Genomic DNA, 26,518 nt, shown 5'->3' on the forward strand with positions numbered 1-26,518 from the left:
TCAGGTGTAGTAATCTCGGGGATGAGTTGCTCAGAGTTTCCACTGAGGTGGGCACTACATGGGCATTTCCTGAACCCTGGAGCCTTTCCCAAGTCCACACTCCTGTGCTGTGCCAGTGCTGGATGCTGCAGGTGAGGTTTTTCTGTCCTGTCTGAAAGAAGATATTTAATCTTCATTGTCAGATTCATAATCCTGAAAATGTGGAGGATTTAGGGTCCCAAGCCAGCAAGATACTTTATTTAATTTTCATTTAAAGTGTTCAGCAATCCCAGTGAGCTTTCTTGGGTCATTGACTCTCTTGAGTTAGGCTTTCCATTGGTATTCCTTGGACTAAGCCTTTGGAGAACATGCATTTGATGGGGAATAAATGCTGCTTACAGAATGTAATTTTTGTGTCTGTTTTGAAATGGATTTTAGAGTGCTCCTGCCTTGGCACCCCAGATAGGATTCATCTGAGTTTTAGATGTTTGTGTCCAACCTGGTCACTCCGGGCTCCTTTTCTTGCCTGGATCTTCACTGAACTCTTTATCAGGAAGCAGCCATCGCTTCCAGATAAAAACTGTCATTACTTTGATAGATTTTCCCCTTAGAGCACCTACTTGTGTTCACAGCACGTAGAGGGTGAGTAGCTCCCAGTGGATCACCCCTGAGCACACCTCAGAGGCAGCTGAGGAGAATCTCAAAGGCAACTGAGGCAAATCCCACTTTCTGTGTCCTGTTTGGCTGTGGTGTGGTGCTGATGAGGTTATTTCGTGTTTGCTTAGATCACTCTCCTGATGGGCCACTCACCAACGGGGATGGCAGAGAACCCCGGGCAGGAGTCAAGAGGAAGCTGCTGAGTGCCTCAGAAGAGGATGAGCCCCTGGAGGAGGCAGAGGAGGAGGAGGAGGAGGAGGAGAAGAGAGATTTAAAGGAAAGGTCTGGTTTGTCTTCATCAGAAAGTGGGGAATCGGGATCCAGCTCCAGCTCTGAAAGCAGAAGCGGCTCTGATTCCGACTCGGAGTCGACCTCCAGGACAGACCAGGATTACATCGACGGCGACCACGACTACAGCAAAGTGGTGCAATCCAAAAAACCCAAACGGAAAATCAAACGGAAACTCGCTGGGGGCAAACGGAATTGGCAGGGCCGAGGGACAGGGAGGAGGGGCAGATGGGGCAGGTGGGGCAGGTGGAGCAGAGGGGGAAGAGGGGGCAGAGGTGGAAGAGGCTGCGGCAGAGGAAGAGGCGGCGGACGGGGAGGAAGGAGAGGCCGAGGAGGGCGAGGAGCCTCACGAGGAGCCACCAGAGCAAAACGCGCCCGGCTCGCCGACGACGAGTTTGAGAACCTCTTTGGGGGACAGTTTGGGGAGAACGTGTTTGGAGGGAGATTCAGCCGACCCCCTCGGATCAAAACCAGGAATGAGGGCAGGAGAACTGTCCTGTACAACGACGACTCCGACAATGACAATTTTGTGCACACCGAGGATCCTTTGAACCTTGGTACTTCCAGGTCAGGCAGGGTGCGGAAAATGACAGAAAAAGCCAGGGTCAGCCATCTCATGGGATGGAATTATTGACAGATGGGAAACTTTGGAACAATTTTAAAAGAACTTCAATGGCCTTCTACTGCAGGGATTTTACCAGAAATTCTACCAAGCAAGTTGTGCGGGGACTCCACTCACGTTTCACAGTGGTGCTTTTCCATCCTGTCAGTTTGTGTTTGTTTTAAAGCTTCAGATCTCCACACTTCATTGGTCAAAACAAGCCTTAGTCATTAGGCCTTAAATTACAGAAATTCTTCCCCACACACTACGAGTTCATCGCATTACAGAGGCTTCCAGCTTCTCAGTAAGAACATGACATTTTCAAGTCACGCTTATGACTTCTCTCCCTCGTTTTGTTTTTGTATTATAGAAATAGCACCTTCTTACAGAGTTTTTACGTGGTTTCTGCCATAAATCCTTAGACACAGTAATAATTATAACTTTTGCACAATACACCAATCCTAAAGGCAGCTATAAAATGTTTACAGTTTCTATATTGTAAGAAGGATCTGGATTATTTTAATCTTCCCAGGCCAAACGTTGATGGAATTGTGCTGAACTGAAGTATGTCCATACTACAGTTTTGGGGGTCCTGATGTGCTTTCTATTGGTTCTTTATTCGTGTAAAAACAGTGACAAAGGGTTGGTGCCTTGTAAATATGTAGCAAACCTTTGATGTGGTGTGTCCTATGTGTGCATTAACTTTATTAAAAAGAGAATACTTGAGAAGTATGAATATCTAGACAAAAGGTGCCAAATGCAAAAGTTACTTGCATCTATTTTCTTTTTGTCCTCTCATATTTTTATAGTATTAATTGAGATTGTGCAGCTAAAGGGGTGACTTCAACATTTGAAAGGTTTCTCCTCTTCAAAGCATGATTTTTAATAGTAGCTCAGCTACCTCTTATTTACAACTACTGGAAACTGAAAAGAAAATAGATGCTGTTATTCAGAGCGTGGCGAAGAAGAGGCGAGAAGGAGCGTGGAGGGGTAGAAGTTGTGAGTAGCTTTACCTTCCCTGTGTTGCCACCGTGAAAACAAATGCAGTGCTCTCAGAGTTCTCAGCAGATGTTGGGATTTGGCTGTGCAGGGGGGCTGCCTGGCCCCCACTGCCCCGTGCTCCATGGAAATGTGGTTCAGGCCCTCTGGCCCCTCAGAGGTACTGAGGGAGCTGTCACCCCTCCCCAAACTGACTCTTGTGTCTCAAGCTTCCAGAACAGAATTCCTGTTGCACTGTGCTCTTGTTGTCCTGGGAAATGCTGACTTGAAATCCTCTGGCAGTGGTAGTGCAGTTGGTGAGGAGATCCCTGCTCTGGCTCCTCGGTGACCTCAGCAGTGGTGTGGAGGTGAGCAGCCTCTTCCTTCCTTCCTGGGCTCTGGCTGGAATAGATGTGGGATTTCAATTTCCTCCCCTTGTCTGACAGTTCAGAGTTAGGTTACAGAGAGAGAACAAGTCAAAAGAGGCTACGAAGTTCCAGTGGAGTTTTTCAAGGTTTTTAGGGGTTTTTTGAGCTTTCATCCAATATCCTGAAGTTCTTCTGTGCACAGCTTGGTCAATAATTCTGGAAAACCTCAGGCAGCAAAGAGTGACCCATGTATATTCTCAAATGCAGAAGGAATTTAATTTTTGACTTTCTATATTAAGCACTAGCTATTTTATCTTGCTTTCCAAAAAAAAAAAAAATCTTAGTTAGATGCAAAAATGACTTGAAAATTAAAAAAAAGCAGAGGTTTAGTTTTGTGATGGAGGAGAGTATATCCTAAATTGCTCATTAATACGAGTTTATGGTACAGTACAAAACCCACAGTTTTAATTTTGTAAGGAATGTTCGGAATCAGCCGTAATCCATTGCTGGACTTGATTGGGTTTTTGATGGGGAGTGGGGAATAAACCAAGTGCAGAGGCTCTCCTAGTTCTGTGTTGGGCTTTAGAGTATAAACACCTGTCCTATCATCTCTCTCATATATCTGTATATATACATGCATTTATATTTATAAGAAATGTATTATTTGTTTGACTGATTGGTCTTTTTACATATGGTAGCCAGGAATAGCATGTATGCATCAGTCCATAGTTGGAATCATATCCCTTAGATCAGTCCTGTGAGCTAATGTAAACACTATGGGTTCTGTCCTAAAGCCTGAAAAGCTTGAAATGCAAAAGAAATGCTTTTTCCTCTATTTCTGACTGGCTGAAAATCCACTTATTCGTTATTTATTTTGTGTAGGGGTCGGGGAGAGAGAAACCACAGAGATTCCAGAGAAATAATTTTATAAGTTGGTGTATTTTAGCAGCAATTAGAGTAAGATTTAATATGTTCTTAACTGTATCTTTTCTCTGTACTGTGAAGATACCAGTGAAGCATCACTTTGCTGTGGCGTAAGTATTACTGTGTCCCATGACTATGAGCTAGAGCAGGGGATGGTGGGACAGCAGAATTTAGTGTAAAAATTGAAAAAAAAAAAAAAAAAAAAAAGCCTTTTTTTTTTTGGTGCATGAGAATCTTTTATAAGCATGACAAATAACTTGGGTTTAGAGCTGTTCTTTTTGCTTGGGTTTGTGTCTGGATTTTTTTCTCTGAGTTGGGCAGTTGAATTCTCATAGTTCTGTGGAATAATTACAAACTTTCGTACAAACTTGAATGCTCTCAAATCCCAAATCCTATCAGGAGCCACTTACGGATGTGGTAAACTTAGGATGAGCCCACCAGGTGCAGCAGAAGCAGGATTTAAAGTGATTTAAACCATCCAAAAGTCTTCCTGCTCCTGACCCTGCCAAGTTCCAGGCAGGCTGCAGAGTCTGGAATGTGCTGTCTTTCCTTGCACTCTCAACAAAAAACTCCAGACTCTGCCTAAGGAATGGGATTTAAGGTCTGATTTTGAAATGGATTCCTGAGGGTGAGTAGGCAGGCCAGGGGCTCCTCAATTCCTGTAGGTGTTTGGGCATTGGTGCCTCTGTACCCGTGAGGTGTCCTGCTGGCAGATCCCAATCCCAAGATACTGGGGCTCCTCAGGGCCCTTGGGGACACCTTGGGAACACTTTGGGAAAGGCCTCAGGCACACACACTCCATCCTCCACAGAGACAGGGCTGAAATCTTGAGTGTCTTTGCTCTCAGCATCTCCCAGCCCCAATCCACTGCCCCTGCAATGCTCCTCTTTCTCTCCAGACCAGGGCATGGATGACAAAGCTTATTTGGCAGTAGTGAGGTGCTGTTGTCTTGGATATTAGGGAAAATTTTCCATGGAAAGAGTGGTCAGGCATTGGAAAAGACTACCCAGAGAGGTGCAGAGTTGCCATCCAAGAACTGACCACATGTGGCCCTTGGTGATTCAGTGCCCATGGTGGGATTTGGTTGGACTTGAGGATCTTGGAGCCTTTTCCGACCTTAATAATTCCATGATTCAGCCAAAATTTCACCTGCTTTTTATTTTCTCTGTCACCTTTTATTTTTCTCTTTGCCATGCTCCACCTCTGTCCTGTAGTTTCCTTTTGTAGGCTATTTATTTATTCTCTTGGAAACTTTGGATATTGCAATGAGTTTTATTTCAGCTGGCCTGCCCAGCTCTTGGGTTTAATCCAAATCTTTATGTTGGTGCTTGAATTTGGATGGATTTGGGCAGTTTTATCCCTCCTCCCTCTTTACATCACTCCTTTCTCCACTAGGAGGCCACTCCCTAATTCCAACTACCCCCACCCTGCAGACGCAAAAACTAAAAAGAATTGTGGAGAAATAATTCATGGAGAATTTTTGGCTGCTTCAAATTCTGCATCCTGTTTGCCCAGTTTCATTTTCCTGGAGTGTTTTCCTCAATGTTCATCTCAGCTGCTCCTCCTGTGGGGAAGCAAGACTGAGTAGTTCAGAGAGCAGGGAAAGGAGCTGGCACCAGAGGTGTGGCAGAGATATTTTAATTAATTTTAAATAACAAAATATTTGGAGGCTCTCTTGACTCCCAAAAACAAGATGATCCTTGCCAAGCATTTGGAAAAGCTGCTTCTGGGTGTCACAGGAATGTCTCTGTGCTCCAAATCACAGAATGTTAACATGAGAAGATCAGTTTAAATCACTAATTTTCTATAAAAACTTGATTCATTCCATCTTTGAATGGTGACCACCAGGGAAAAGTGAACAGCTGTAGGTTTAAGGATGTTGTGTCCTGATCTGGAGCGTCCTGTCGTGGATCTCATGGGTTAAAAACGTCTTTGTGTGTTTACATGTCTTAATTTTATCTTTTTATTTAAAAACCATCCTGCAGAGTTTTATAAAATGCTGATGATTTCCTGAAGGAGCAGTTAACCCTCCAAAGCTAACTCTATATTTAATAGGTAGGGAGCTGTTGTTGTGTTCTTACAATGTGTATTATAGCAAATCCCTGCGCATGAGCGACAGAGACTTTTCAACTCTTCAATATATCCAAGGTTTACACATGGTAAAAAAAAAAAAAAAAACTCCTTTATGTACAGTAAGTAACAGCCTGCAAAATTTAGTCTAAAAACTCATCCTTTTTTTAGTCTTAGAAATGCAAAGACCTGTTGGAAGCTTGTACATTTTTACTACGTCGTGTTCGGCCCACAGCGAACTCACACAACTGTGCTACGAATCCCTGAAAAATTTAGATTTCCAGTGGGAATTGCTGTCACAGCCTTAACTCTAGTGTTCTAAAAATGGTGCTGAAATACATTTTTGTGCGTGGATGTGGGTACCTGATCCGAGTCTGTGAGACTTCCAAGGCAAGCCAAGCACTAGGAGTTACTACTCATGGTAGTAACTGCAGCCACGCAGGGGAGCTGGCAAGTGTGTAAATAGTTGGGAAATAATTCCACCAGTGGAAAATGAGGAGCAGTTCTTCAGTTTGCGGGTTTTCATTGGCAAGCACTGCGAATCTTCCTAGGTTTTGGGTCTGTGAGGAGCTGCTTGGGGGGGATAGGGGTGAAATCCTGCCAAATATTTGCAGGTAAAATCCAAATCTGCCGTTTCTTTTCCTAAAATTCTTCCTCAGAGTGGTGGCTGCTTGAGTGCATTCAGAACTCAATGAGGATTATTTTTCTGTAGAAATACTAATTCAGGCTCTTCATTCCTCCATGAGTCATTAGAGGAGATTTCATGTAGAAATACCACTTGATGTCAGATCAAAATTCACATTATTTAGGCTCTCCAGGTCGTGTTCTAGATTTAAAATACTCCAAAAATGCACAAAACTATTAGAATTATGTCTACTTTCTATACTATTTTTTTTCAGGTGATATTTATGCCCATATCTTCACATCCGCTATCTCAGGTCCCTTTAATGAATACTTCAGGGATTTTGATGCCACATGTTGGCAGACCAAATGTAATATTTATATGCAATGAGCTGTTAGTTTTTTGTATTGTACAAATGTAAATTTGTAAAGATTTTTTTCTAGAGTTTTTTTGAAGTCACTGATGTAATCTAGGATGTTTCATTTTCCAGCTGTGGGATTGTCTTAATAAAAAAAATAAAAAGAGAAACTCTTCCTTTCGTTTTGCATTTCTTCCTGAGTAGTGGAGACATTAAAAGGTGAAAAAAAAAAAGCTTTTTGGTGCAACTGGATACTTTTACAGTTTTAATTGGAAGTTTTATAAACTGGATATAGAAGCTTTCTTTATAAATGGATAGAGAAGCTTTTAGACACTGTGAAGGTCTTGAGCAGGATGGGATGGAGAGCCTCACTGCAATCACCATCTGTTCTGGCTCCAAAATACCATTTTTCTGGGGAAAGGATAGAAGCAGCTGATGATTTCTTGGAAAAGGAGGGGGGAAATGCCTAAAAGCACTGTGAGATGGCTAAAAATGCCATGAAAGGAGCAGGGGAGGAGGAGGAGGCTCTGGGCGAGGTCCCTTGGCCATTGTGGGACATGGGTAGGTTCAGGGGGTGACTTGGTTTGAGGAGAAGGTTGGATTGTTACCTAAGGGATATTTCATGGGAAACAAGGAGTTACTCCTCTGTTCTTGCCCTTGTTAAATAGCAGCGATAACATTGTTTAAACAGGGATTTTTGGGGGTGGATGGGGCTGGGTTTGTGTAGAACTGCCGGGGGTTGAGGGCGGCTCCATGCTCAGCAGGGGCCAGGTGCTGACAATAAATATTTAGAATAAACTCAGGAGGAATTTCTTCCTGGAGAGGGTGGTCAGGCATTGGAAGGGGCTGCCCAGGGAGGTTTAGAGTCCCCATCCCTGGAGGTGTCCAGGGAATGACTGGAGGTGGCACTCAGTGCTCTGGGCTGGTGACAAGGTGGGGATTGGGCACTGGTTGGACTCGATGGTCTGAGAGGCCTTTTCCAACATTAATGATTTTGGGATTCTGTCATTCTATTTCGAATTTTCCCCTCATTAGTCTGCTGACTTTTTTGACATTTCACTATATTGTGCTGATTCCAGTGGCATTTCCTGTCCGATGGGAATAAATATCTCCTTTTTAACACAACAGTCATCCTCCAAACCCCAGAGACAAAAGGGCTTTTATTTTATTTTTTTTTTCTTGATGGTTACAGAGAACAAAATTAAACTTGTTTTGTAGAGATGCTGAAGTCTCCCTTTATGTGCATCCATCAGATGGCATTGGAGGGAAAGAATTCCACTCCCTTCAGAGCTGCCTGACCTTTGCTAAAACCTCCCTTGGCTGTCCCTCTGTCGATACTATATTGATTTGATATTATATCATAGCTGTTTTATACTTTATATCATTATGTTTAGGTCATATGTGATAATACATGTTATAGAATACATAATATAAAATACATTATATATAATACCAGAATGGTACAGAACAACTGGTTTTTCCCACGCACTTTGGGAACGCGTTTTGTAGAAGTACCTTTCTAAAGGTATTTTTTTATAGATGTCTTAGAATTCAGCAGTGATTTTTGTGCATTGCAGCGGGGGATGGACTCAGCACTGCCTTGCAGTGATGTATGGAACAGCTGGATCATCCCGAAGCTCGTTTCCAGCCTGGAAAGCCCCGAGAGCACCTTTTTGAATTCACTTTCACTGCGCTCCAGGGGTGCAGGGCGCTGCCGGTGACATGGGCACTGCGGACAGAGCTTCCGACCCGCACAGCAGGGAGGAGACCGAGCTTTGCTTCCATCCCACTTCCAGTTCACAACAGGAGCGGGATGAGCTGAATCCTAGTGATTCCTGAGCCAAATGAGTCCCAGGAGTGCTCGGACAGCGCCTCAGGCGCAGGGTGGGATTTTGAGGGATGGCTCTGTGCCGGCCCAGGAGCTGCGCTCCGGTGCTCCCTGCGTGTCCCTGCCAGCTTGGCAGGGCCAGTGACTCTGTGTCATTTTCCCATCCTTTGGCACAGCCAGGAGCTGGGGTTGGGAGCCGGGTGGAGCCGTTCCGAAGGCCGGGGCTGCCACCCGCTCCGTGCCCCGTCTGACGGGACTTTCGGGCCTCCTTGTTTCTGGGTGAATAAAAGCGTCTTTGTGCCCAGCCTCGGCGGGCCAGGTGCGGAGCCGGAGCCCGTCCCATGACGCAGGTGCTGGCGATGCTGGCAGCGCTCCCGGCCCGGGAGCCTCCCTCCCGCTCTGCCCGGGGCAATCCTTTCCCTCCGCCGGCCGCGTCCGGCCCGGGGCTGACGCAGGACCTGCCCTTCTCCATCAATATTTGCTCCGCTGTCGGGAGCGAAGGCTCGCAGCGCTCCCGCAGCAGCTCCAGCCTCACACGTCCCCGCAGACGGTGCCGGAGCCCCGCGGAGCATGAGGGACCGGCTGGCCGAGCTGCAGCAGCGAGCGGCGGCCGAGGGGAACCCGCACGACGACTCCCTGCGCTTCGACAACCCCGCGTTCGTCGGCGACGACGCCAGCCCCGTGGGCCGGGCGCTGCGGGAGGCGGCCGAGCTGTGGCGGGCGCTGGAGCGGCTGGAGCAGCTCTCGGAGAGCATCGACAGGACGCAGCAGTCGGTGCTGTGCTGCACCTCGGAGGAGAGCATCGCCCGCCAGAAGAGCGGCCTCGGCGCGGCCCGGGCCGCCTTCGCCCGCCAGGCCGCGGCCCTGCAGCCCCGGCTGGGAGCGCTGCCGGCGGCCCCGGCCGGGGGCTCGGGGCGAGCGGGGCCCCGCGTCCGCCAGACCCAGCTGTGGCTGCTGCTGCGCCGCTACGGCGCCGTGCTGGCCCGCCACTACGCCCGGGAGAGCCGCTACCGCCACCGCCTGAAGGAGCAGATCCAGAGGCAGGCGGAGCTGGCGGGCGTCAACCTGGGCGCTCAGGACGTGGATCTGCTGGCCGAGAGCCCGCAGGGGCCGCGCATCGTCGGCCGCGACCTGGAGGAGCTCAAGGCCAAGCATCACCTGGGGCTGGCCCAGGCGCGCCAGCGGCAGCTGCTGGAGCTGGAGGCGCAGATGCTGGAGCTGCGCGGGCTGTTCGTGCAGCTGGAGGGGCTGCTGGCGCAGCAGCACGGCGCTGCCGACAGCGTGGAGCAGCACGTCCTGCGCACCCTCGACTACGCGGCGCAGACGGGCGGAGGGGTGAAGAGAGCCCGCAAATACCAGCGGCCGTCGCGGAGCTCGGCGCTGCTGACGGCGGCTCTGGGCATCTTCTCCTGCTGCTCCTGCCTGCCCTGCCCCGGCCGGGGCCTGCGCTGAGCCGCGGATTGCAGAGATTCACCCCGCGCCGGGCACAGACGGCGTCTGGTGGGAGGGAGGATGCTCTGTGCTCTTTGAACAGCGGGGCAGTGACGGTGGGCAAAAGACTGGCGCTGAAGATGGTGACAAGCACCAGCAGTGTGTTATCCCCCAGTGCAACTTTTTATACTTTTTCTCTGTATCACACGCAGAACACCGCGCTCCTTTTTGCGTTACGGTTGGCTGACAAACTGTGTGCATGAGCCTTCTACCCTTTTGTAACTGGTCGTAAATTTCTCCGTTTCTCGTTGTAAATGTCAACATACATCAGCATTCCACGCTTCTTCTCCCTCAGAGTTCTTCACTCATCTTGTTCAAGGACACAGCTGTAACCCCATCAAGGCCAAGGCTGCCCACAGCCCCATTCCTGCTCTCCTACGTGGCACGAGACGTGGACACCTTGTATGATGGTGTGAGGACCATGAGTGCCTTGTATAATGGTGTACACCATGCACGCCTTCCTTGATGGCACAGACACCATCAAGCACAACTTGCTCAGAGATGCAGGGTCCATGCACACCTGACACAGCAGCACTGGGATCACACACACCTTCCTGATGGCACAGGGACTGTGCACACCATTCCTGATGGGACAGGGACCACGCACACCTTGGATGGCAGCACAGGGACCAGCTGCACCTTGCACAGTGATGGAATAACCATTCTCACCCCACCTGGAAGCACAAGCACCAGGAACCTCTTGCACGGTGGCATGAGGACCACCACAACCTTTTCTGACAGCACAGGGACCCTGCACACCTTGTGTGGAGCATGGGCACACCTTGTGCCTCTATATAAGGACAATGCACACCTTGTATAACAATGTAAAGACCATGCACACCTTGCTCCGTGGCACAGGGACCTTGCACACCTTGTTTGGTGGCACAGGGACCAAGAACATCTTGCGTGGTGGCATAGGGACCACCAGCACCTTTCCTGGTGGCGCAGGGACCTTGTGCACCGTGGTGGCATCATGGGGACCGTGCACCTCCATTGCCACGCCCAGCCAGAAGAGAAGAGAAGCACTTTTAACACGCCAAAACCTGACTTCAGAACTGTAGCATTTCTCAGTTTTGTTACTGTTTCAAGGAGAGAGGGCAAAAAAGCCTGTTGAAGTTGTTTTTGGTGGCTCTGTAGTTTCATGTGAGGGGCCTCAAATGGCTCGGTGCCACCGAGGAGCAGCATGAAGGTTCCTCCACCACATCCCAATCCTGATTCTCCTAACTTCCTCCAATTTCTACTCCCTTGGGGTTATTTGGTGCATTCTTGTAGCGTTTTGGTCGTTGCGGGTTTGTCAGGGAGTGGGTCAGCTTGGGGCTGGGTATTCCTCATGGCTCATCCCACACTCTGACGCCAGCAGAGAATTTGCACAATTTTGGGGGGAATCTGTAGGTTTTTACTTCAACCTGCACGTTACCAAACCAGACAATATCCCACATCTGCTGGAAATGCTGGAAACTTCGAGTGGCCCCTTTTTCTGGTCTCCATATCACCACCTGAATTTCCCAAAACCTCTGAAATTAGAGCCTGGGGTCTGGTGAAGTTTTTTGGGACCCTTCATGGAAGGCCCCTCTTTGTCCTGGCAGTTCCTGGCAGCTCATCCCAGTGCTCTCAGCCACCCTTACATTTGTTTTCATCTTCTGGCTGAGCTTTAATAAAACAATTTCTCAATAACCTCTTGAGTGTGGAGAGTGATTTCTTTGCAGCAGGGAGCCCAAAGCTAAGGAAGAGCAAAAATTGAATGACTTCTCACTGTGTTGATTGAGTTAAATTCTTAGGAATGTAGAAAACTTAATTTTCAGGCTGATAATTTCATATTTTCTGTTGACCTGGAAGACCCCTACATCAGGACTATCCATCCCTATGAGAGCCAAGTGGTGTGGTCTCTGGGCCTGCCCTCTTACTTCTTTTCTGTATTTTCCATTTGTGAGGTCTAAACGAATATTCCTTTTTCATTCAAATTTTGATGAATGGAAGTTCGTGTTTATCTAATTTTCATTAAAAAAAAAAAAAAATCCACAACTTCCAGGCCATTGGAAAAACCCCTTGCATCTCACATCCAACCCCACATTTACTGTGCAGCTGCAAGAGCAACCTCCTGGGAAGCACTGAAGCTATTTACAGCCTCCCAGGATACAAAGAGAAGGGAAATAAACCTGCTGAGGTTGGGAGGTGGCAAATCTAAGCTCAATAAAACATATTTAACCTCCTTTCACTCCCCACTGTCACAGCTCCGTGCAAACAAACCTCCCTGGAGCCCTCTCGAGTGGCTGGGCAGCCTCTGGCCCAACTGGTTTTGCTACTCAGGAGATCATTATCCGTAAAAAATGGGGAAAGCTTGGGTTACCAGCAGTGCTTCCAGCCAGGATGTGCTCCCTGAGGATTTCATGGAGCACAGCTCCCCTGGAGCTTGGCACAGAGGGGATGGGGATGAAGGGATGAAGGGATGAAGCCCCTGTGACCGTGGGGCTTCAGCAGCCATGAGATCTGTCTCTGGGATTAGCAGGAAAGTAACCCTGGTTTGTGTTCAGAGATCCATGAGCAGCTAAAGGAAGAGGAAAAGAGGAGAAAATTCACACCTCAGGGTGGATCTTCCCACCAATGGCTTCAGTGGCCAATGAGACTTTATGTATTTATGCATTTATTGTTTTCTGCTGCCTGCCTCTTTCATTAAATACTGGCCTCAGATAGGATCTAATTACTGCAGAGCAATTTATGGTATTGCAATGTGGGCATGAACACCCAACAGGATGGGGAGAGTTCCTTTCCCTTCTGGCTCTGGGACTCATCAGGAGCACATTTTAGGAATATTCCTGGAGATGGTGGCACCGAAGTGGAGAACCTGCTGTAACAATTTCAAGAATATACGTGAGAGAGCTGTTTTAATTATGTCCCAAATGAGCAGCAGAAATGTAAGAAATTCACATTTAAAGGGAAAAGTAAGATAAAGCCAAAGTCAAAAAAATCAAGCCCCTCAACTCTGCACTGTGTTCACATGCATGGAAGGCACTGAAAGTGGAATTTATGGTAAAATGTGTTAAAAAGGAGCTGGACGAAAAGCCCCAAAGCCTTTGTAACTGTGCTGGCAGGACCTGCAAAGTGCTTTCAATTAAAGAAGTGTCACTGAAAAAGAATTTTTTAAAGAACACAAAATCTTTTGCTGACATTTAGAGAAGTAAATAATTCCAGAGCAAATTAATCACCCTGCAGAACTCGTTTTAAAGGTGAGGTGGGTTATCACAGCTCAACAGTTCCTGCTCAGGGACCCTGGGGAGGTTGTGAATTCCAGCTCAAACACTCAGCTCTGGTCCCTTCGATGGTGTTGATTTTGATGTCACAACAAAAGCCCACAAACAGAATAATTTCTTTTAAATTCAGCTTTTTAAAAGTCACCTAAACACTGCAAAGGAACTCAGTTCCCTGAATTCTCTTGCATTTGAAAGCATCTGTTTTGCCAAACATCTGGGCATCCACATTTATTGGCAAAATTGGAGGGGAATGCTGAACTGTGATTTCATTTTGCTGTTCTCCAGTTCCCCAGCAGAGGAAGGATAAATTCAAAATATCTAAATATTTTAATTCAATAGGAGATATTGAATGGATTGTATTTGCATTTTCTTCATTGAAAACCATTGCTCAATATTTCCATTTCCAAAAATCTGTCAAAAATCAGATTTTTAGTTCTCAAATCACACTAGGTAATTTTATTCTGAATATACTTATTTATATACAAATATACAATTTGACACTTGTCAAATCAGAAATTCATACTATGGTGGGGGTTACCAAGTGATTACCTTGATTCAAAACACTTTTTACACATCCCTCCCCAACCCAGAAATGTGTCAGCAGTTTAAATTTACTTGATTTGTTTTCTCCCCAGTTTTTCCTGTATTTTGCAGTGAATCAACATCTCTATTCATAGAGCTCTTTGAGATATCTGCTGCTGCCTCTCCAAAAAACATGGATATCTGGCTCACAAGCCTTTCTGTAGGAGTAGGGATCTCTGCCAAGAAATTCAGGGGAGACACTGCCTGTCTTGGAAACTCCATCCTTGGGTTTTAGAACCAAATTGAGCTCATTTTTGGTGTTTGCTTCAGCTGGATGTCTTTGGTGTCCCTGCTATGTGTGGGCAGCCTGCAGCAGGTCACATCTCAGTTTGAAGTCCTTTTTTAAGGGTGTTTCACTACAGGCATGAGCTAAATTGCATTTTCCAGGGATAAAATGTTGTTGTTGGATTTCCCTTTCAGGGATGAAATTCTATGTCCCTGTCTCTTCCTGCAGTCAACTTGTACAAAATCTACCAGCAATAATTTAGGATCACAGAATGGTTTGGTCTGGAAAAACCCTTAAAGATTATCCAGCCCCACCCCCTGCCATGGGCAGGGACACCTTCCACTATCCCAGGTTGCTCCAAGCCTGGGACACTTCCAGGGATCGAGGGGCAGCCACAGCTTCTCTGGGAAGTCCATTCCAGGCCCTCCCCAGTCTCACAGGGAGGAATTTCTTGCCAGTTCTATCCCATCTAGCCCTGCCCTCTGGCAGTGGGAAGCTGTTCCTGCCCCATTCCCCTCTGCCCATGGAGAACAATGACAATGAACAGGCTCTGCTGGTGTGTTGCAGCCCTTCACCCCACATTCCACAAGATCTTCCCAACAGGAATCTGGGAGAGGATCCCAAACCCACTCTGCTGACTGAGGTGGCAGTGCGCAGCCTCAGGTGAGATGTATCTGCATCGAGGGGTCACAGAATCCCAGGATGGTTTGGTTGGAAGGGATCTTAAAGATCATCTGCTTCCAATTCCACTTCCACTGTCCCAGGCTGCTCCAAGCCCCATCCAGCCTGGCCTTGGACACTTCCAGGGCTGGAGCAACTACAGCTTCCGTGGAAAAACCGTTCCAGGGTCTCCTCACCCTCACAGCCAGGAATTCCTTCCTATTATTCCAACTGTTCTTGCCCTCTGGCAGCAGGAAGCTGTTCCCTCTTATCCCATCACTTCCAGGAAACTCAGACTGGAAATTCCTGTTTCCCAGAGCCTGAAGTTGTGTGTGCACAAATCTTTCTTTCTTCCGAGCAGAGAGGGCAAATCTCATGGTGGGAGAGGAAGGAGAGGGATTTGTGGTAGTTTCTTATCCTCACGTTCCCCTCACACCGTGGGAATGATGGATACATCACAGTCTGCCAGGATCCCACAGTGGCACTGATGAGGAATCAAGGAGACCTTCTTCAGGGATGATTTGGTGCCTAAGTGCTCTTTGCAAAGCTCCAAGTGAGATCCAGGGTACAGCTGGATGCTGTCCCTGGCAATCTGCATTGCTGGAGCTCTCAGAGCCCTGGGAATGAGTCACACCCAGGGATGGTGCTGAGGTGATGTCTGTGGGATGACTGCCCTGGCTTTGCCTGGAAACGGGGTCAGAGTCACCTTTTCACCCAGGGTGATCACCAAGGCTTAAAACAGCCCCAAATTTGAGTTCTGGTGTAATCCTCACTTCACAGGATGTTTTTAATTTGGCTTCACGCAACACATCCACCCCTCTGGGCTCCATGACCTGGACCAATTTCTGCTTCTCTAAAAAAATGGGCCTTGTTTTAAGGATTTTTTCAATCCATGTGGACTACAACCTCTCCATGGTGTCTTCAATAACCTTTCACTCAGAATACAAAGCTTTTCAGGCTGGATTAACACCGAGAGGCAAAACATTGACTGTCCAAGCCTAGCAAACGGGTCAAGCTGATCTTTGTTGTATCAAATGCACCTTAACGAGGGTTTTCCATCCTGTTTGTAATGGCACAGAGCCATTTGTGATGAGGAGCTGTTTTAAAGCTCACATGATCTGTCTGGGTTGCAGGAGCCTTGTCTCCAAGACAGATCCAGCAGCAATTGGTTTTATGGGAGAAGGAGGTGCCCTCTCTGTCCTCCAGGAAAGGTCCAGGATTTTTTTATTCTTCACAAAATTATAGTGGCTGAGTGACTTCATTTCCCTCATGTTCCTCAACAGTGAATCTTATTTTTCCAAATATTAGCCCAGCAATAAACCTGAGACCTGTAGAAAGCTTTGGAACCATAGACCAAACCCAAGTGAACTGGTGGTGAATTCCAGGTGGAATCATGAACAGAAGGCACCAAACAGGAGCAGCCAAAGTCATAAATCACACTTATTAACTGCCATCATTATTTGGGCCACAAAGAACAGTTTTTACTTGTCTTTTTTTTTTTAACCTAGATGTGAATCAAACATGAAGTGGGAAAACTGGAAGGGTTGTTTACAAGAGTGGTTTTCAAGAGCTGTTTTGAAGAGCAGTTTTCAAGAGCAATCATCTTCCTGCTCTCTGGGTGACACAGTGAAAACCTTTGCTGCCTTTTTGTCCCAAGCCATATCCTTCAGAGGGTGAATATTTCTGCATTTAACTCTGATGTTATGCAGATGGGAAGATAAATAATCACATCAGCACCTCTCAGAGGTGCGGGTACAAAGCCTTTCCGTGGCTTTCCATTGCTTTCCAGAGTAGGATGGCATAACTGCAATAAAAGTCTGTTTTACTCACTGCTTTACACTCAGCTCAAATCTAAACCAGCTCCTTTTGAAATCATTTACTCATTTTCTTTTTATATGGATCCTGCCAGGCTTCAGAATAACTGAAGTGGAGAATATTAGGAATGGAGGAGCAGAAAAGATAAACAATCTTGAGAGCAGCCTACAAATGCAGCTCATTCAGTGCTGGAATGGGAACATTCAGGCACTTTTTCCAAAAGAAGCAATTAGCACTTTTTAAATAGCAGTATTATGTGGCTGCAAAAACTCCTTGTGTTCCCTGCCACGAGGAATGGATGAGGTTTATTCACCACAACAAAAAGGATTTTATTAAAAACAAGGAAGAGACAGAAGACCTGAAACCCAAACTTTTGTTGGAAGTTAGGGGCTGTATAATCTGAGTGGAGAAGGGAGATGGGTTGGTTAAGGTGGACAGCAGATATCCATAGGTTTGCCACAGGAGGTTTTTGAAGTTTCCATGGTTGGAAACTCGCCCCAGCATCTTCAGAGCTGAAATGTTTCCTGGTTCACTGCTTCAGTATAGAATCTCAGGATGGTCTGGGTTGGAAGAGACCTTAAATCCCATTCCACCCCTGCCATGGGCAGGGACACCTTCCACTGTCCCAGGTTTCTCCAAACCCACCAGGGATGGTGCAGCTACAGCTTCTCTGGGCAATATATGCTGGAGCTTCCCACCCTCACAAGGGAAGATTTGGTGGCTGAAAACCATCAGCAGCACAGGAAGACCATGAAATTCCCAACCCACAGCTGTAGGAATGGTTTGGATCCAGCTCTATCCATAACAGCTGCAGCAAATCCAAACCCCAGCTGGGCTGAGTGAGGGACTGTGGGGCTCATCCAGGCCTGCATCCCACAAGCCCGGGTCAGCTGGGGCTCTCTTCAGCCAAGTCTCAGCAACTCTCAGGGATGAAGACCTCGGTCACTGGGAAATCTCCCCTCAAGGGAGAAATTTATGTTGAATTTAGTGGATATTGGGAAAACTGAAGTGCAAGTTGGCTGTAGCTTGGGACCTGCAATGCTTCCTCTAATTTTGCTCCATTCTCTTGCGTTTTACCCATGCCTTGTCAACTTTCAGAAATGTAAATAGGGACCGGAGCAGATGCGCCTCAGTCTAGGATAGAAAATCAGTATTTTGTCCTTTTGTCTCCGGGCTGTTGAGGCAGCTCTGGGAGAGGATTGTGGATGTGACCCAGCAGATCTGCTCTGCTGTGGAACACGAGCCCAGTCTCTTGTGCTGCCTCAGAAGAGAGTTTAAAAGAAATCATTCTTATTTCCATACTGAGTCATTTCTGTCACTTTGTTGAGAGAGTGAAATTCTTTTCAGCTGGTGGTGAATTGGGGACAGGTGCAGAGGATCAGCTTTTTGTTTTCCTGGCAGATGCAAGGAGTGGGGGAGCAACGTGGGTCTCCTCCATAAAGCAGCCACAGAATAATGGTAAATCAAGACTAAAGCCTTTCTGATGAGTAAACGGAGAAGCACAAAGATCCAGAAGAAAATGTGCTCCACAAAATTAAAAACCCTGAAGTTTCCAAAATTGCAAAGTATGGATTTGTTATAAAGTCAGATATTTATAATTTGTTTTAGTGGGTTTAAAATTTCTCATGGAATCATGGAGGTTGGATGAGCAGAAGGTGGATGAAGTCATCCAGCCCAGCACCTTGAACTCAGCCCCTTGGGGTCCTGGCCACCACAGACATTTCTCACCAATTCATTGCATTCTATTTTCCACACTTATATCATTACTAGAAGTGGTTTTGGGTGATTTGGCGCTGTTGTTTTACTCTTTAAATGGTCATTTCTCAGTTAGAAAAGGCTACGATAAAAGTAATTTCAGCAATCTTCAAATCTTCGGCAATTTCAAAGCTCTAACTTGAGAAAAGTGATGTAATGAATAAAATTAACTGTGACACACTTGATTAACTGACTAAATTTGGGGTTTAAACACTGGCAAAGCTGCAAGATACTTTTCTCTGTCAGGCAGTGAACCCTCCTGGCTTTGGGGACAGCCACTTTCGGGGCAGGCTGATGCCCAAGCACAGGCTTTGGAGTGAGAGAAACCCCGAGTGGTGATTTCAGCAGAGCTCCACCCCAGGCTCCACATCCTGACTCCGTTTATCTTTCCAGGGACAAACTCCGAGCTGCAATTCCACCCCGGTTCGGCAGTTCCATGATTTTTCCGTCGTTTTTCCAGCCAGCCGCAGCCGTGTCCCAGAGCTCCTCTCCCGTGCAGTGACAACACCAACAACGCTTGGCAGCTCCAGGAATGCTGCTGAGGCTCCTCCAGCCCGTCTGCCCCGCGGGTTCCAGGGATTTGTGTCTCCAGCAGGGAGGACACAAGGAATTATTTATGTGTGGGCTCACACGGGCTCCTCCTGGAGCAGCCCCGGCAGATGGATGAAGCTCCAAATCCCTCACTTAGGCGCCTCCTGAGCTGAAGGATGGGAATGACTGCTCAGCAGGGGATGCTGCAGGAGGTGGATGCTGCAGCCAAGCCTCCTCCCGGCTCCATGTGTCCATGGCCCTGTGCCCGTGGGAAAAGACCTGGGCAGGTCCCAGGATGCGTTTTAGAGGAGGAAAAACGCCAGGGAGAGGAAGGAACGGAGCCCCCGTGGGTGGTTGTCAGGGGAGGCTGCAGGCTCTGCTGGCAGGGAATGAAAGGCTGAGATCGCGGCTCTGGAATCCGGCTGCTCCATCCCTATCCCAGCCGGGCAGTGTCCAAGGAGCCGAGGCCATCCCTGTGGCAGCAGCAGCAGCGACATCCTGTGCCAATTAACACCCGAAGCTGAGTGATTGCGGTGGGTCATTAACCCGTCAGCGAAGGCACCGCGGGCGCATCCCGGCTCTGCCTTTGCCCCTGGCCACATTCCAGAGCCTCAGCTCACCCCGGACCGGCTCATTCCCACCAGCCCCCGGCCTAATTAAAGGGCTTGACGTGTAGTAATGGCTGGGCTAATTAAATGTTGCTGTTTATCATTAAATAATGAGGCTCATTAGCATAGGCTGTGCAGTGAGGGCTTGTGGCTGAGCTCCACTGCCTGGATCTGCCCAGGAAATCTGGGAGTTCCCTGCTCCAAGACTGGGTGATCCATGTGGTGGTGGCGGTTTTTTAATTTTTTTTTTTTTTTTTATTTTTTTTTTGTTTTTTTTTTTTTTTGTTTGTTTTTTGTTTTTGTTTTTTTTTTTTTTTTTTTTTTTTTTTAATTTTTTATTTTTTTTTGGTTTTGTTTGTTTGTTTGTTTTGGTTTTTTTGGGTTTTTTTTGTTTGTTTGTTTGTTTTGGTTTTGGGTTTTTTTTTCGGGGTGGGTTTTTGGGTTTGTTTTTTGTTTTGTTTTGGTTTTGGTATTTTTTTGTTTGTTTGTTTTGGGTTTTGGGTTTTTGGTTGTTTGTTTGTTTGTTTTGGGGGGTGGGTTTGGGTTTTTTTGTTTTGGTTTTGTTTTGTTTTTTTCCCAGCCTGTTAAAGCATTTTGACTTGTTTAACCAAAAGAAGTTTAAATTTTGAACATTTGAACAGGCTGTGGAGGGAAGCATCCATCTGCTTGCAGGTTCGGGTCACTATTGATCCTGTCAGCGTTCCAGAGGCAGGGGGAAAATGTGATATCGAGCACATTTCCCAAAGGGAACGTTTTTGCATGTGTACAAAGCTAAATTGATTGCAAGAGTGCAGCCAGCCCTGTGACAAATTTCAGCTGGTTGTTTTGCTGGCGCACCACAGAAACAATGTGGGGTTTTTTTTTGTGTGATTTCTGCACCATAATTCTCATATTTCCTGAACAAAACAGAATATCAAAGAGCAGAGTATTGAAGATTCATATCCACTAAAATATTCACAATATGAAATCTTAACACATCTCCAACAGTAATTTAAAACATTCCAGACATTAGGTCGAAAAGAAACCGGGATAAAACCCCCCAAACACGTGGCAAGGCTGAAAATCCAACTTGTTTTCACCACTCGTTGCAGATAGCCCTGGTGAACCAGACAGTCCTTTTTATCATCCTCATTTTATAAAATTTATTATCAGAGGGGCCAGCTGGGATCACTGTGGCTAAAGATTATTAACATTTCCATTACCATCACTTTATAGCTTGGCCATAAACATCCCTCAGAACTGGGATGGTCCAAGGCTTTGCTTAGGAAGGAATTTTTACCCTCAGAACTTCGAGTGACTCAGGAACCATTAAGGAGGGCAAAAGGAAAATAAAAAGACTGATTTTCCTCATGGTGGATGTTTTTTTCAGCCTTCATAACATTTGTTATGGTTGGTTGGAATGAACACTGCTCTTTCCTATTTGCTGGTTTTCCTGGAAAATAGTTTTGTATGAGAGCAAAATGGAGCAAAAATGGGATTTGGGTTTTTTTTGTTGTTGTTGGTAAGTTTGTTTCTGGGATGGGGTTTGTGCTTGTGCTCCTGCAGGAGGGCAGAATTGGGTTTTACCCCGAGTGTGATGTTTTTCCCTCTCCATTAACAATGGGAAAAAAAAAAAAAAAAAGAAAGCCTGGACATAGTGCTGTGAAACTGCACTGAAAGAGAGAAAACTGGGAGTGATGAGAACCGGAGCAAATGCCCTTTTCCCGGATACAATGGGATAATTTTATTCATAAAATGGCAAATAATTTCCACGCTGGAAAGCGTTTTGCTCTTTCCTAGCAGGGAAACAATGGGCACAATTCATGCAAACACCAAGGAAAACACGTTTGAAGGCAGAGAGAGCTCAGAGGCTCCATGTGAGCGTGGTAAATGCTCCTTTAATTCCACATCCAGCCCTGGAGCTCCCACAGGAATCGTTGCCACACATGATGCCGTGCCCTGGATCAATAAGTTAAAGCTTCCTCATCACTTTTCACCAGTGGGTCAAATAAAGCTTATTTTTAGCTCCCAAACCACCTTTGTGCTGTGATATCCTAGAGGGAGGAGCTCCCTGGAACCTGTTGGATTTGAAATTCTTTCGTGTTGGAGTGTTATCAGTGTTATCTCCATGTGAGCATCAGACAAGGGGTTTGACCCTGATCTATTTATTTTCCATTAGGGAAGACCATTAAAGGAGATTAGAGGCCAACTCGAAGTGCAAAAATCATTCTTCTTGCTACTGAGAACCATAGGAAAATAAGAGAAAAAAGAAAATAAGAGAAAAGAATTTTATTCATCCCTTACAATCAATTCCAGGTCCTCAATGTCAGGCAAATATTCAGGAAATATTCATCCACAGTAACACATGGACAATGCCAGGATGCTCAGGAAAATCCCATCTCCTGTTGGCACTTCAGCAAGAAAACAAAAATCAGACCTAAAATTAAAAAGAAAATAAAATTAAAACAAACGTTAAAATAGTGTTATTCCTGGAAGGGAAGGAGAGAAGGTGTTAAATAAGCCTGGCAAGGGATGCAGGGCTGTAACACATCCAGGGATTCACATACATAAGAAGTCAGATGGGACATGAGATTTGTGGGAATCAGTGGCAGGGCACCCATGAATCTATGACAAAATACAATATTTCATAAATAAAAATATCTTCTGGTATTTTGATTTATATCTTATTTTTTTTCATAAATAAAAAATATCTTCTGATATATTGATCACAGCCCCAGTGTCCCACCTGAAATTTATCCTTCTGAGCAGATTTTTGGAAAGACTGGGAAGAAGGGTTGTGGTGCAAAATTACATTGATTTCTTATTCAAAATAGACTTTTCCTGGGGATTTGTCTCTGTGCTGACTCTGTGTGAGTGTGTGGGTTTTATTCTTTCATTAAATAAAAACCTAATGAAAATGAGGATCTCTAAAGTCGGAGGGTGGGAATGACTCTGCTGCCTCTGGAGAGAGACTGTTAGCTCTGTCTGAGGCATTTTATTACTGAGAGCTCCAAAAATCACTCCTTTGCTTGCAAAAACAGCTGCATTTTACTTTGGCAGCATTTGCGGGAGGATTGTGATTGATTGAGAGGTCGATTGTCTACATTCTCTGTTCAATTCAAAACGCAGAAAATACAAATTCAAATTACACCCAAATCAAATTCAAACCCTGAAAAAGGCTCTTTTTGCTTAGACAGAAACAGCCTCGGCACTGCCACATGCAGAAGCTCTTCTCTTAATGTGTTTTCCCCAAGATTTGGCAAAAAAACAGACCTCTAAAAGGTTTTTTCTTTATCCACATATCACATTCCTGCATCCTGGTAAAACCTGCTCGGAGCCATTCAACTCCAGGAGGTGAGGATGCACCAAGAGACACCTGAGTGTGAAAGATATCAGGTAGACAAAATAAAAAAAAAAAAACAAGAGTCAGGATTACTCTGGCTGGTGTTCTCCTGAGTATCCTGAGGGCTCAGGGAATTCAGGAGGAAATTCCACAGGAAGTTTTGTGCCAGGTTTTGCCGTGGCCTCCTCCTCCGCTCCGGTGCTGCGTCACCGTCTTATGGAGCACACGGAATATTCGTGGGTTCCTTATTCCCACCTCTATTTCCCCCAGGAGCCCACACGAAACTTCATTATTTTTTTAATTTAACTCACCAGAAACACTGAAAATTGCTTCGAGCAGCCAAGGCTGTGCCTAAGATACAACAAGCAAGCTCTGCTGTACATAAAATACAAAAAACTCTTGCTCTGGTCCAGTTCTCCATGTGCCTGGTAAAATAGTGGAATGTGGAATAACAGGCTCTAAAATCCCCTTCATTATGAAATAACAGGTTTAAGAACCCTTGTTCTGTACCAAAACCTTAAAAACTGGCAGGGGGAATATTAAATTCTGCAGCAGGATTTTCCGCATGGGTTTTATCTCTTTTTCAGCTCCAGCTTCCAAACGAGTGTGCAGATCCCAGCATCCATCCTGGTCCTGGAGATGAGTGGGGTGGATCCAGTGGTCGACACCCTGCTGGTATCTGCTTCATTCTTCACCATCAGCAGGGATGCTGCTCTGCCTGTCAGATTGTTTGATCCATAATTGGATCAAAAGTGGGTTATTGAAGGGAATATTTCAGGCTGGTGAAGCCGCTGCCCTGGGTGGCTTGGGAGAGGAAAAAAGGACAGTGTTAACTAAAAAAATTCCCAATTAGAGGGTCAGCAGAGCTGCATGGAGAAGAGGAAGGAGGGGGAGGAGGCTGAGATTACAGGGCATTAATGCTCTGAGTAATCCAGCAATCAGGGATGTTGGGCTGGAAAACCAGGAGAAGATGGCACCAACTTTTCCACAAGGATAGAGGCAGGAAGGTGCAGAGACAGCACAGCACTAACTGGATCATATTTCACAGTGGAGAAAATTGTGTAGATGGAAAGAAAGACGTGTTTTATGGAGGTGGTTTATGAATAATTACAGTTTACATGGTTTAAAACGTCTCATCCCAGCAAAACAGGGCATGGGGCTGCAGCCTCAGCCCTCCAACGTGGGAGCAGCCACCTGGAGCTGAATTAGGGATAGAAGTGCCGCTCCTGAGGCTTTGGAAATACTCGGGAAAGCCTTGGGACAGGCTGGCTGTTCCCACCCCCAGAGCTTGTTCCCTGTCCTGCCAGGCTGGAGTTTCTCCTGCTTCAACCCATCTGTCGTGATTTTATCACCATAGACTTCAAATGAGTTGGATTTCTCCTCAATCAATCCCCAATTAATTACCTCAGCCGAACATTGTGCAAAGGACCAATTTTTATCTCTTTCCCTGCCCACGTGACTGGTAATGGAAATCTTTGCCTTCAGGCAGAGGAACGACAGCAGCCGGGTCTTCTGCTGCCCATAAAAGCCAGAAAAACTCAGAGATATTGCTCTCTTTTTCCCATTTTCCATTTTTATAGACATCTGCATCCAATCAATCGTAACAAACGTCTTCTCTAAGCTCCTCGTATATTTTTTAAAGATCTGACTGGTGAAACTCCTGAAGGAAGCAATGGGAATATGGCTGTAAACGGGCAATTAGTGGGAAGCAACACTCATTTATGATTTTTTAATAATTTCCATGAAATGTTACAAATCATTTTACTGAAACCTGCTTATTTGTCTTGCACTGACCTCACCAGAAACACTCATCTTGCTAAATTGACCAGCAAGCCACATTTATTGGAGTCATTTAAACGGGGAGATATCAAGTGACTTATAAAATGCAGAAGCTGGAGCAGAGGATTCACATTTGCAGAATCTCATCTTTCTGCCACTGGGCAAACCCAGCCACTTTAAAAGGCAGCAGATCGTGAGTCACAAGCCTGTAGGAAACAGAGAAAATTCCATCCAAAGTCTGGAATATTTGTGGTGTCAGGAGGGACAACACCAGGGCTCGGCCACCACGGAGCAGCTGGAGAAGGAATGTTGAGGTGCTGCCTTCCAAGGGTCTCCAGCCAGCAGGATCCTTTCCACCAAGTCTAAGGAACTCGCCTACAGGATGGAGAATCCCTGTCCACCCTGTTTTTCCTGAGAGAAGTCTGTCAGTTGTGCCATGCAGTGAGTTTTATCAAGTGATGAAGCCATTTTCCCTGGAGAATAAACCCTTCTCCCCACGCTGGGGACGTACCCAGGAGATGGGCTGTGTTTTGATGACACAAGAGCTTGTTTGGGTTTGCTCTTTCCTCCTCCCTCAGCTCTTCCCAGCTCTCCCTTCTCCTCCTGACTCATAAATAATTGAGCTGTACAGAACAGCCAGAATCTGCCCAGACCTTCTTGCAAAAGAAGGTATTCTCCACTGGAAAAACCTGTGTAATTGCAGTTCCAGATTATTATTTGATCTCTTGGTTGTTTATAGTGTAAATAAGGAAGACTGGGATTTGGGAGCTGCCTCCCAAAAGCCTCTGTTAAAAAGGAAATTGGGTTATTTTGCTTGGCTGCTATAAATACTTGATGAAAATGTCTACTCTGTCAAAGAGAATGTGAATTTGCTGAGTGTTGAAAGGAGCTGAAGAAATGCACATTAAAGATTCACAACCCAGCCCAGGCTTCATTCAGGAGAGGCTTTCTCATGATTTTTTCAGTTGATGGGATCCTTTCGCAGACATGAGAATATTTGTATCTTCCTTTGACTAAAAAGCTGCTTTAAAGCACAGCTTGATGGTCTTATTCAAACAGAGACGACATTCAAAGCTGGCAATTAAGGACTCAGAGTTTTGGCCAAGGCATCACATCCCCAGTGCTGAAATATTCAGTGCTGGCACTGGGTTTGTCTCTGGGTGAGGAGCAAACTCTGGATTTGAGCTCTGCAGGTCACCTCAGGCGCCTTGTGGCAGGGCCACACTGAGCTCCTCCATGTCCTCCTCATTGAATCCAAAATTAAATAGCCCAGAAATCACAGAATCCAGGGATTTTTTTTGCATTATTTTCCACCGTGTTGGTTGTGGGGATTTGTGGGGTGCATTGGCCAAATGGTCCATGCCATTTTAATGTATTCTAGCCACGTATTCCAGGTATTTTGGTTGGACAGGGCTTGGAGCAGCCTGGGATAGTGGAAGGTGTCCCTGCCCATGGCAGGGGGGTGGGATGGGAATGAGATGAACTTCAAGGTCCCTTCCAATCCAAACCACTCTGTGATTGTCTCTTGGATATTTCCAAGTGGTTATTTTTCAGTAGCCAAGCCCAGCTAGTCCTGTACGTGTAACAAAACACTTGCATATTCTAATTAAATCCTGAATTCTATTTGTTTATTGAATATTTGTCCATAGATATATCTGATTCAAACCTGCCTACTTATTTTCCCTGACAAACCATGATTTATTTGAGTAGATCCTGCAATCTATTTCTCAGGGCAGCGCCTCTCCCTGCAGTCGTTTGGGCTGTTCTGTGTCTTACTGTGCTTCCATTCTTCTCGAAGGAAAATGAAATCTCCCACATGGATTAGCAT

At 46.1% G+C, this 26,518-nt stretch overlaps 2 protein-coding genes across 6 annotated transcripts in view; both read left to right on the top strand.

Moving 5' to 3' along the window:
- The window catches only part of BRWD3 (bromodomain and WD repeat domain containing 3), a 49,766-nt gene extending 42,746 nt beyond the window's left edge, over positions 1-7,020 (top strand). For all 5 annotated transcript variants that reach the window (XM_066339422.1, XM_066339421.1, XM_066339423.1 and 2 more), the window contains one exon: positions 765-7,020. In XM_066339422.1, coding sequence (XP_066195519.1) covers positions 765-1,558 — 794 coding nt within the window. In that variant the 3' untranslated portion in view covers positions 1,559-7,020. The remainder of the gene's footprint in view (positions 1-764) is intronic.
- A 1,890-nt stretch (positions 7,021-8,910) lies between these two features.
- LOC136374177 (syntaxin-1B-like) lies at positions 8,911-10,125 on the top strand. Its single transcript, XM_066339432.1, has one exon. It carries the CDS (start codon positions 9,244-9,246, stop codon positions 10,123-10,125), a length of 882 nt encoding a protein of 293 aa, XP_066195529.1. The 5' UTR covers positions 8,911-9,243.
- The last annotated feature ends 16,393 nt before the right edge of the window (positions 10,126-26,518 follow it).

Source organism: Sylvia atricapilla, chromosome Z (assembly GCF_009819655.1).
Source record: "Sylvia atricapilla isolate bSylAtr1 chromosome Z, bSylAtr1.pri, whole genome shotgun sequence".
Classification (NCBI taxonomy): domain Eukaryota; kingdom Metazoa; phylum Chordata; class Aves; order Passeriformes; family Sylviidae; genus Sylvia; species Sylvia atricapilla.

What these genes read in the sequence shown, in the direction of transcription:
- LOC136374177 (XM_066339432.1), top strand. Translation starts at nt 9,244, where the DNA reads ATGAGGGACCGGCTGGCCGAGCTGCAGCAGCGAGCGGCGGCCGAGGGG.